General features: G+C 54.2%; 1 protein-coding gene across 1 annotated transcript; it reads left to right on the forward strand.

Annotated features, from left to right (window-relative positions):
- The first annotated feature begins 5,722 nt into the window (after positions 1-5,722).
- Positions 5,723-10,704, forward strand: LOC142600005 (uncharacterized). The gene is made up of 12 exons (XM_075742803.1): positions 5,723-5,859; positions 6,401-6,550; positions 6,758-6,937; positions 7,317-7,401; positions 7,506-7,785; positions 8,088-8,263; positions 8,537-8,985; positions 9,105-9,300; positions 9,531-9,656; positions 9,940-9,995; positions 10,082-10,241; positions 10,585-10,704. Exons 1-11 carry the CDS (start codon positions 5,723-5,725, stop codon positions 10,113-10,115), a joined length of 1,869 nt encoding a protein of 622 aa, XP_075598918.1. The 3' UTR covers positions 10,116-10,241; positions 10,585-10,704.
- The last annotated feature ends 341 nt before the right edge of the window (positions 10,705-11,045 follow it).

An 11,045-nucleotide genomic window follows, 5' to 3' on the forward strand; every position in this document is an offset into this window, starting at 1 on the left:
ATGCCTATGGCCATCCTCCAACTTCCTATTTGGGTTTTGCATCAGAAAACTTCCAACATGTGGGCCAACAACTCACAATCCCTTTTACTGCCATATATATTCCATTTTCTCAATCTGGTTAACAACTGCTGCCATGCCTCCATGTGTAGCTATCATGAAACCACCTAGCCAAAGTCATTAAATATTTTCTTGGTAAGATGGGCTTTTCCCCAATAGTCCAAATTCCAGTTTCATGTTTCAGAGCCTCCCAACTTTCCCATCAAATACATTCTTCCTGAGTAACCTCTGCATATATTTGGGCTGGATTATTGATATCTGGCCAGTCATCAGCAGAGGGAGTTTTTATGGCAGTACAGTCATATACAGGTTGGTGGGCAGCAGCTTTAGCTGCTTTATCTGCCAATTCATTATTTCTTTCAATTTAGCTGGATCCTTTGGTATAAGCTGGACAGTGTACTACAGCAATTTCCCTTGGAAGCTTAATAGCTTCCAACAGCATTCGGATTTCAGTTCAATTAGAAATATTTTTTCCCACTGAGGTAAGGAACCCTCGTTCTTTCCGTAGCATACCCATGACACACTCCAAAAGCATATTTGGAATCAGAACAGTTAACCACTGATTATGTCCCCACCAGGCTGCTCTTGCTAATGCAGTTAATTCAGCCCTTTGGGCACTCACTGAAGGTTGTAGAGGTTCTTCTTCAAGTACCTCTACGATTCTCACCACTGCATAGCCCGTGTGTCATTTTCCATTCACATAGTATGAAGAGCCATCAGTGAAAAGGATTAGATTAGAGGTTGATCCCACAGCTCTTCCCCCTAGGTGGCTGGAGTGGAACACTGTCAGCACAATCATGATGCAGCTCACCATCGGAGGGAGCTGGCAGTAAAGCTGCTGCATTCAAAACACTACATCTTTTTAAAGTAATATTATCCACATTTAAAATCTTTAATTCATACGATGTGCTCTTTGTAGGGACAACCCTCGTGTAGCATGTTGCTTAATAATCAGTTCTACTTCATGTAGGGTATACACTGTTTTTGGGTGACCCAGGACTAATGGTCTGCTGCTCTCTCTGATAGTCGCTGTTGCTGCTATCGCTTTAACACAGGAATTATTCTCTGCCGCTACAGCATCCAGCTGAGTTGAGTAGTAAGCCACAGGGCGGCGGTGTGGACCTAGCTTTTGAGTAAGGACTCCGCTGGCTACTCCTTTGTTCTCAAGCACAAACAGTTCAAAGGGTTTCGAGTAATCCCGCAATTCCAGTGTCGGAGCAGAAGCTAAAGCGCCTTTTAGAGCTTGGAAAGCCTTTTCTTTCTCTGGACCCCAACATATAGGTCCCATTTCCTCTGCCTTGGTAGCTTCTGTCAATGGCTTACTTAACTCCCCTAGTCCTGGTACCTAGGGTCTGTATTATCCTACTGCGCAAAAAAATCCTCACAATTGTTTTGTTACTGGTCAAGGTATTTCTACAATAGCCTTGACCCATTCTGGGTCTACTAACCTTTGTCCATCTTTTAATACAAATCCTAAATATTTTACTTCCTGCTGACACAGCTGAAGCTTAGAAAGAGATGCACAGTGACCTTTTTTCACTAAAGCAATACACAGATAAATAGTATCTTTCAAGCAATCTTCATACATCTTACTGGCAAGTAATAAATCATTTACATATTGTACAAGTATAGGGCCTCCAGGTAATATAATAGCTTTCAAATTTTCTCCTTGCCACCCTGGCATGTGATCCTTAAAATAGTTGTGGATGTCAGAGGTGGTTTGGTCCACAAACACACTTGCTGCCAATTCATTATTAAAATTCTGGAGAGTCATTCCCCTTTGTGTCAACAAAGCCTCTCACAATCTTCCCCGGTACTTGTTGGGGTGTTCCTCTGGCCTTTGTCTACATTCCTGTACTTCAGTTCAATTGACTTTTATTCCCTTGCAAGCTCTAAATGCATTTATCAGATTTCTAACCCCCTCCACGTACACCCCACCCTCATTTGGCAATTATCTCTATCTGCTAAAAGAGACTATTCAGAAAGAAGAATACAGTTAATCAATTTTTTTCTGTAACAGGCATTGCCACCATCACTGATGGGCACAGCTTTGGCCAGCGGCAGGTCTGTCTCGGAGCTGGCTGGCATTGGCTCTATTGGACATGGGGGGCAGCTTCTGCGGTCTTCTCACAGCTGTCCTGCCAACAAAACCTTGCCACGTAAACACAGTACAGTCAGATCCTAAATCATAAGTTTATTATAATGTCTTTTTTCCGACTCGGATGTAAAGTAATTCTCTTCAGATTCTATATACAAGTGGAAGAATCATCTAATAGCTTCACTTCCCAAAACTAAAAAATTCCTGAATTTTATGTTCAGAAATGCTGGCCTGCTACCAAATTTGCTTAGGCAGATAAGCCAATACCTGAATGTGTCAATGCCTGAAGTTAGGCATAAACATCCACATTCAAAATACCTGGCTGACTTAAAAAGTCCTGTAAGACTACAACTGAAAACAGCTTAAATACTCTGAAAATCAATCTATATTTTAAATATCCAACTATTAATACAGGTTTGAAAATATTGACATAGTAAGGATTATAAAGCAGGATATCCTGTCTTGCTAAGCCGTACTTTTCTTTAGTTACTCAGTTGTTCTGAAATAAGCTGTATAGCAAAAATTTATAGCAAAAAAATCTCTACACTGAGAAACTATAAATACAGATACCAAAACAAGGGTGCTGTCTCAGCAAATGCGAACAGTATTTAGTCACACAAAGCACAACTGCAAATGAAAGAGCTTCCTGAACTGCAGTCACAAGCTTTTCACCAGCCTCACTGAAGTACTAATACTGAAATCTAGACAATATTGCTTATATGATGCTGAAATAGTTCAAAGTCTTCAGAAATTAAGTTGATGTTAAAAGGGATGACCATACAGGAAACCCTCACTGATATTGTTATTCCTTTATCTGAACTGATGATAGCATACTAAAAATGTTTCTTCCTGCAATTTTGAGAGCAAATTCATCCAAACAGACAAATCGTGTGCGCTACACAAGAAGCGTACCTTACTGCAACTTTCTGTGTTCCAACTTGTGTGCATTGTGCCTTGTCCTATCAGCACACACCATTGAGAAGACTCTAGATCCATCTTCTCTATTCTGTAGCTCTGTAGCCTGGTCAATAAAGTGTTGCCATTGTTAGTACCAGGCTGCGGGCTTTGTACTGGGTTTGCAAAGTCTGAGGACTGAGGTTTACTAGGTCTATGTTAACTTGCTTTGACTGGCTTGGAGCTTTGATTTTATTCAGTTTACTTGGTTTTCTTCCAACAAGATGGCTATGGCTAGTTTGTCTTGCTCTTGCTAATCTGCGTATGGTACAACAATAATTTTAGAATAGATAGTAAGAACAAGTAGTCATTAGAATGAAACTTTTATGACGCCAGTGAGGACAGACAGCAAAGTGCACCTGCAGCCCAGAAAGCCAACCGTATCCTAGGCTTCCTCAAATTAAGTGTGGCCAGCAAGTTGAGGGAGATGATTCTCCCCCTCCGCTCTGCTCTCATCAGACCCCACCTGGAGTATTGCATCCAGCCTCAGGGTCCCCAGTACAAGACAGACATGGACCTGTCATGTCTTTAAACCATGGCAATGGTTTAAACAGAGAGAGGGTAGATTTAGATTGGATATAAGGATAGATTGGATATAAGGAAGAAATTTTTTACTATCAGGGTGGTGAGACTCTGGAACAGGCTGACTCATCCTTGGAAGTGTTCAAGGTCAGGCTGGATGGGGCTTTGAGCAACCTGATTTAGTGAAATCTGTCCCTGCCCATGGCAGAGGGGCTGGACTAGATGACCTTTAAAGGTCCCTTCCAAGCCAAACCATTCTAGGATTCTGCAAGAAATACCCCGTCTCTCTGCTTACGACCACTGCCCAGGGCAGCATATTTGCCCCAGGTGCTATTTCATGCTCTGCTACTGCCTGCTTTTCTAAGAGAAAAAGGAGCCATTAGGAAAGTAGTATTATCAACTTCTTCTTCTCCTCCTGGTAGCAACATTTTCAACAGGAACAGGCCAGAACTAACACCTGCTGGAAAAACATGCCTGGTTTCCAGGTCAGTGCAGTCCATGCTCAGCTTTGCAGGTCTGGCACACGTTTGTATTATTCATTCTTATACCCTTACACACCTTAGTACTTTATAAGCGTATACTTTTCGAGGAAGTCTTGGAAATCAACTCTTCACAAAAGAAACCTTGTGTATGCTCAGGCCTAAATTCCATGGAAGTTAAAGCAGAAAAGTCATAAAGTATTTTGTCCAGATACGATAAAATTAATTGTGCTTTTCCTTAAGGAAATTACATTTTTAAATATGACTTTGAAAATTTAATGACAAACTGACATAGCCAGACCATATCAGGAGCACTAACAGGATCGAGTCTTTCATTTGCTTGTTTTTATTTGTACGAGGGAAATATGTTTATCACCAGTCATCTGGTTTATAGATTCAGCTTGATATTTTTTATACATCTAATGTATTTCAGCTTCATCTAATTAGTAAAATGTGTCCAGGAACTTACACATTCTAATAATTGGGAAGGTTTGCCAAAGAAAAAAACCACTACCTCTATGACAGCAACGATTTGTGACAGACCCACCCTAGCTATCCTCCAGAAAGGCTTCAAAATCAACTGCCAGGCAGCACAAGAAACCATTTTCTCAAGGCAGCTTTAATGGCTGTTAAAGAACGCTTCTCTGCCTCAGGTCACCGTAAGCAGTGATGTCACGGGGAGCCCCTCAAGCCGCAGAACCCGTCGGTTGCTGCTGTGGCTGGAGGCAGGACAAATATCAGCGCACGTGTTGGCTTGTGAAGCTCTTAAGAGGGCAAGAGCAGCCCTTCCCACCTCAGCCAGAAGGTCTCCTGAGAAGCTGGCAATACCTCTGGCTGCTTTTTGGCACGTGCTTTGGTTTCTCTGCAGTGTCAAGACAGCAGCAGACCTTCCAAAAGTCCAAAGTCACTTTAACAGGTGGCCACTACCCCAAAAAGTACCTGGTGTGCAAAGAACGGAGCTTGACTCTGACGTGGTTTCGGCCCAGCCGGCAGCTGAGCGCCACGCGCCGCTCGCGCACCCCTCCCCCGGCGGGATGTGGAGGAGAACGGGAAAACAACGGCAAAGCCTCAAGGGTTGGGATAAGGGCAGTTTACTGGGACAGCAAGGGAGAGGGAAACAATCAACAACAGTGCTGATAACAGATAGTAACAATGGTGATAACAGAGAACAATTTACCGATCCGACAACCGATTCACCGGACGCCCAACCCATCCCAGAGCCACGCTGACACGCCGAACCCACCCCTGCCCGACTAGCCCCCTTTTATGGTGAGCATGATGTCACATGGTATGGAATAGCCCCCGGCCAGCTTGGCTCACCTGTCCTGGCTCCTTGGGAAATTAACTCTATCCTTGCCAGAACCAGGACAACTCTCACTGGTGTCCCATACAAGAGGGCTCGTCGGCTTTTTCACTCTCAGCAGCCACCCTTGATCGCTTACAAAAGCTGTGGTCATACTCAAACAATGCTTTCTCCTACATATACCTACATCAAATTACTGTGGGAGCACTCCTCGAGCTCACTTTTCAGCCACCCAGTACGTCCTTTTACCCAGACATTATGTGAAGAATAAAGTTAGTGACAAAAATGAGTTCAGGAAGAAAGGCAAAAATGGAGTTCTGTGGAAACCTACTCATGACCAAAAGCAGCTTGGCAAAGCTGTTGGAAAGCAGCGTGGCAGAAAAGGCCCCGGGGGTCCTGGTGGACACCAAGTCGACCAGGAGCCAGCAAGGTGCCCTTGCCCAAAGGTGGCTGCGAGCGGTGCCCTGGGCTGCGCTGGGCAAAGCATGGCCAGCAGCTGGAGGGAGGTGACCCTTCCCCTCTGCTCAGCCCCGGGGAGGCCAAGCCTGCAGCGCTGTGCCCAGCTCTGGGCTCCCCGGTATGAGAGACACGGACATCCTGGGGAGAGCCCCCCAGGGCCCCTTCCCCCCCCCACAGTGCAACCGTTGGGGTTAGAATGCCAAGCTGTGTTGTCCCAACGCTGGCCCGGCAACGGCCCCAGTGCCTGCAGGGACGGTGCACGGAGCGGCACTGGTGACAGTCCAGCTCTTGCCCGGCAGCACCGATTGGCACCGCGACCCCCTTGGTGTCCTCGCTCGGGCCGGCTGGGCACCACCCTGAGCCCCACCAGCGTGTCCCAGGCAAGACTTCTCCTGGCCTCGGCAGGATGGGCCAGGTGAACTGCTGCCGCGGCCCCAGGTAGGCTCCCCCCGCGGCTCGGGGACACGCCGGCACAGCCGGGCCCCGCAGCAGCCGCCTTTCTCATGCCCGACGCCGTCTGCTCTGCAGGGACGACCCCGACCCCGTGCAGCAGTGCACGCCTGTCCCAGCATCACCCCAGCCGCTGCTCCGCCAGCGCGTGCAGCTGAGCCAGGGCCGTGCGACAAGGAAAAGGGACCTCCTCCTCTTCGGCGACACCTTGGTCATCGCCAAGCCCAAGTAAGACTCGCGCAGCCCGGCTGCCTTGCCTCCCAAGCCCTGGCCCTGGCCCCAGGGCAGGGACACCCAAGCAGCAGCCCCAGGCCCCCGGCGCCCTGCTGCCGCCGCACGCACCCGTGGCCATGCCCGTGGCAGGCGGACGCTGGAGGGGAGCCACCGGGCTGGGCCACCTCCAGGTCACTCCCTGCCGCTCCTCTCTCTCTGCAGACGGGGCAGCGCCCCGCGCCCGCAGCTCTGCCTGGCCCTGGGCCAGCTGCAGGTGTTGAGCGGCGGCAAGGGGGCAGCCGGGGATGCCGCCCAGGAGGAGGAGGAGGAGGAGGAGGAGGGCCGGCACACCAACTCCCTCGTCCTCGTCTGGCCCTGCGGCTTCTGCGCCGTCACTTTCCCGTGAGTCTGGCTGCCCCGTCCCGCGGCAGGGCTGGGCAGCGCCTCTGTCCTGCCCCACGGGCCTTCGTCCTGCCTCTGCGGCTGTCCCCACGGGGCAGGGCTGTGCCGGCGCCCGCCTCTGCCCGCAGCCTGGGCAGCAGCGGGCACTCAGGCTGTTTCTCCTCTCTCGCCGCAGCTCCCGGGCACTGAAGGAGCTCTGGCTCCGCGCGCTCCTTGGGTAAGCCCAGGCCTGGGGGTCCATGCTCACACCAGGGAGGGTGGAGGGATGCTCGAGGCATAGTGGCCCGACCACGCGCACGGAAATCCCCCTCCGGCGCTGGGGAGAGGTAGCTGGGGTCTCTCTCACAGGGCTCTTTCTCTGCCCCTTCCCCTGGCACAGGCCACTAGAAGGAGTGGAGGGAGCCCGGGTGACCCAGCTGCCCTCCATCAAGCTCCTGCTGCAGGAGCTGAGCGGCCGCAATGCCGTGAGTGTCCCTCCTGCCTCCGCTCTGCCCAGCCCCGAGGCTGCTCCAGCCCAGCATCAGGGGCATGGCTGCTTCTCACCTGCTGCTCTCCTCCCCTTGCCCAGGCCACGACGCTGCACGCCAGCAGCCCGCAGAGGCTGGTCCAGGGCCAGGCAGAGGTGCGGATCGCGCGGATCGCACGGCTCGGGGTGCCAGCTCGGCCGTCCCCACCTCGCACGCAGGGCCGGGGGCCGAGGCAGCTGGCCGGGGAGGCCCCGCCGGGGGGGCCCTTTCTGCTGCGGGGCCGCTCGGTGAGCGCAGCGCCTTTCTTGCAGGCTGGTGCAGAGCAGCGGCCACCTCCCGTCCCCTCCGGCAGCAGCGAAGGTGGCCTTGGCCCCTCGGCTGGTGAGTGCGGATGGAGAAGACGGGGGCAGGCCGGCCCTTCTCCCCTCCTCTGCCCGGCGGCCACTCGTGCTGCACTGGCGCTGCTGCCGCGCTTCCCGCAGGGCACGGCCGTCCCCATCGCTCTGCGGCGGGACAGAGCTGAGCCCCGGGGCCCCTCGCTCCCAAACGGCGCCTCTCTCCCTGCCTCCCTCTGCCTCTGCCCCTGCCTTGCTTTCAGCGGCGGGGGGACAGCGCCCAGAGGCCCCGGGAGCGCTCGCCCGGCGCTTCTCCTCCCCGGCTCTTTGCTCTCTTGTCCTTGGCAGCAGGCGGGACCCGCAGGAGGAGGAGGGGGCTGCCCTGGCCCTTCGCACGGCGGCGAGGGAGCTCGGCCGCTGCAGAGGCAGCCGGGCAGTCGGGCTCTGGCGGCAGGGGGGCTCTCTTCGGCCGGCCCCTGGCAGCTCTCTGCAGCCAGGACGGCACGCTGCCCCAGCCCATCCAGGTAAGCAAGCCTGGCCAGGGGGTGCCCATCCCGCTGGCTCCTGCGGAGAGGCGCTGTCCCCGGCAGAGGAAGCCCGGCTGGGGCTCGGGGACAAAGCCGGCTCCTCCCCACGGGGGTCCCCCACCTCCGGCCACCCCTCTGTCCCGCCCCGGGGAAAGCAGAGCCGGCCACACTGGCTCCTGCCCAGGAAGGAAGGAAGGAAGGAAGGTTGGTTCACCTGGCCCAGGGCCTGTCTCCAGCCCGGCCACTGTCCTCCTCTGTCCCCTCCTGCAGGACCTGCTGGCTCTCCTGGCCGAGCACGGGCCATCCACGGAGGGGATCTTCCGGCTGGCGGTCAAGGAGCACGTCTCCCGGGAGCTGAGGGAGGCCCTCGACAGCGGAGCAGAGGTCCACCTCGCAAGCCAGCCTGCACACCTGCTGGCCGTCCTCCTGAAGGTGAACGCTGCTGACCTGGAGCCCGGCAGCTCCCGGCTCTGGGGATGCTGCTGCTGGGCACCTGCGAGAGCAGGAGCCGAAAGCCAGCTGCCTGCTCAGGAGCCCGAGTGCCGGGGATGCTGCCTGTGCTGGCGGCGGCAGTGCTCCAAGCCTCACGCGGAGCCCTTGACGTTGCAGTTCTTCCTGCGGAACATCCCCTTTAAGCTCCTCGGGGCAGAGCTCTACGAGGAGTGGATGAGTGCTCTGCAGAAGACCAGCAGGCAGGAGAAGCTGGCAGCACTCAGGGAGTAAGTGGAGACCAGGCGTGGCCAGGGAGCCTTCCCTGGGCTGGGCTTGGGTGAGATCAGCCCCGGAGAGCGGTGATGACAAGGTCTGCTTTCTTCATGTTGCCTTCCTGCTGCCTCAGGGTGGCCGGCAAGTTGCCCCAGGCCAACCTCCTGCTCCTCAAGAGCCTGCTGTCCCTGCTGCAGAGGATCAGCAGAAATGCGGCCAGCAGCAGGATGACTGCCAGCAACCTGGCCATCTGCGTGGGGCCGAACCTGCTCAGCCCACCCGAGGAGCAGATGCTGCCCCTGGACGCCCTGGTGCAGGTGACGGGGCAGGTACGCCGTGTTTACCAGCTGGCTCCAGCCTTGCGGGTCCAGCCGAGCTTTGGTGTTCAGAGGTGCCTGGCTGCCTCCTCTCTTCAGCAAACGCTGGTGGGGGAGCTGCCGGGAAGAGCATCCCCACAGCTGCAGCTTTCTGCGCAGAAGCGAGGGTCGGGAGTGGGAAAGGCTCCTGTTTGTCCCCTTTTCAGCCACCCAGGTGCAAACCACTGGTTTGCTGTGTGCAGGTGACACAGCTGGTGGAGTTCCTCATTGAGCACCATGGGGAACTCTTTGGGGAGGAGGTGGCCGGGCTTGGCGGCACATCGGCCGAGGAGTCGCCGGCACCAGGGCTGGAAGCAGAGACAGCAGAGGTACGTCAGGGCCACAAGCAACGTGACAACAGAAGCCTCCCCCCTCAGAAGGTGGGGCTGCCGCCACTGCAGGAACAAGCAAGGTCATCCCCCAGCCTGCAGCCCTGCAAAAGCGCAGGGTGAGGCTGGTGCAGGCTGGCCATCACGCTTTGCGCGCTGATCCCGCCAGAACTGTCTGGGCTGAGCTGAGCAAACCCACCCAAGGGATCTGCCTTTGAGAGCTAAGGGAGCAACTGGGCAGGTAGGTCCTTGCCAGCTGGTAACTTCCACATTTCCACTGCAGGTGCCTCCAGTTGCTGCAGAAAGCCAGCACCTGAAGAGCTCCTCTGGGGAGAGAAGGTAAAATGAGCTCGCTTTGATTAAGAGCAGGAGTGGTGCAAGTTTCTCACAGCTTTCCCTGTCTAACAATACTATTGAATGGAAAGGTTGCCAGGCTCTTCACAAGCCAGCAGAAAGTGAAAACTGAGCTGTGAAGAGGGGAGCGACGGGCACCCAGGCAGGAAGAGGAGAAGGTTGGAGAGGGAGCTCTCGGGGATGGGCGACTGAGATGAAATCCAGGCAGGGCGAGAAGAACGAGGAGCCCAGGTGTGTAGCAGACCCTGCCATCCCTGTTTCAAATGCTCTGAGTATAGGAAATATTTCCGTGGTGCACAGAGACGCTGCTGCTGCTCGGCTTTTGGCAAGGACCGCATCACGGCTCCCTGGGGGCTCCCTGCCGAGCCCCGCTGCCTGGCCAGGGGCCCCTGCACATCTCTCTCAACTTGCCCTGCTCTGAGGGTATGGCCCATGTGGAGAAGGGGCCAAAGCAACACAAGTCACGGCCAGTCCTCTTTGCTGTGTCAGAGGACTTCCCAAAGAAGGGGGGGCAAAGTCACACCCGTTCCTGCCTTCCTGGTTCCATCAGCGCTTTCTGACTCTGTCCTTGTAGGTGCCGATGTGGTTTTGCTGCTTGGATTCCCCGGATGAGCTGCGACGCCTGGGCTTGGAGGGGCACGATGCAGCCCCAGCACCCCCTCGGCGGAGGCGAGGAGACCGGCACCCATGCCCTTCTGCTTGTGCCCCGCTCAGCCGGAGGGCCCCGCACCGCCCTCAGACACCCCCCCGCCCCCAGCCTGCGCAGGAGGCCTTGCTGGCTCACTCAGTGAGCCATTGAAGGTCAAAACTGGCCTTTTCCTTGGGAGTTCACATCTTTTGATAAGTCCATAACCTGGGATTCTGGCAGTCCTCTATTACTGTGTCTTTTAGAAACAAATTTTTGGATACACGTTATAGTTTTTTGGATACATGTTACAGTAAAACCTCCAAATGTAGCGTCTTAGCTCCCTTTCCTCCCCTTAAGCCAATATAGGTACATTGAGAAGTGTTCTGCTTTAGTGCTTTTGTCATTTA

Source organism: Balearica regulorum, chromosome 1, assembly GCF_011004875.1.
Source record: "Balearica regulorum gibbericeps isolate bBalReg1 chromosome 1, bBalReg1.pri, whole genome shotgun sequence".
Classification (NCBI taxonomy): Eukaryota; Metazoa; Chordata; class Aves; order Gruiformes; family Gruidae; genus Balearica; species Balearica regulorum.

What these genes read in the sequence shown, in the direction of transcription:
- LOC142600005 (XM_075742803.1), top strand. Translation starts at nt 5,723, where the DNA reads ATGGAGTTCTGTGGAAACCTACTCATGACCAAAAGCAGCTTGGCAAAG. An exon ending in CAAGGTGCCCTTGCCCAAAG is followed by an intron (nt 5,860 to 6,400) that starts GTGGCTGCGAGC and finishes TCTGCTCTGCAG; the next exon opens with GGACGACCCCGACCCCGTGC. An exon ending in CGCTGCCCCAGCCCATCCAG is followed by an intron (nt 8,264 to 8,536) that starts GTAAGCAAGCCT and finishes CCCCTCCTGCAG; the next exon opens with GACCTGCTGGCTCTCCTGGC.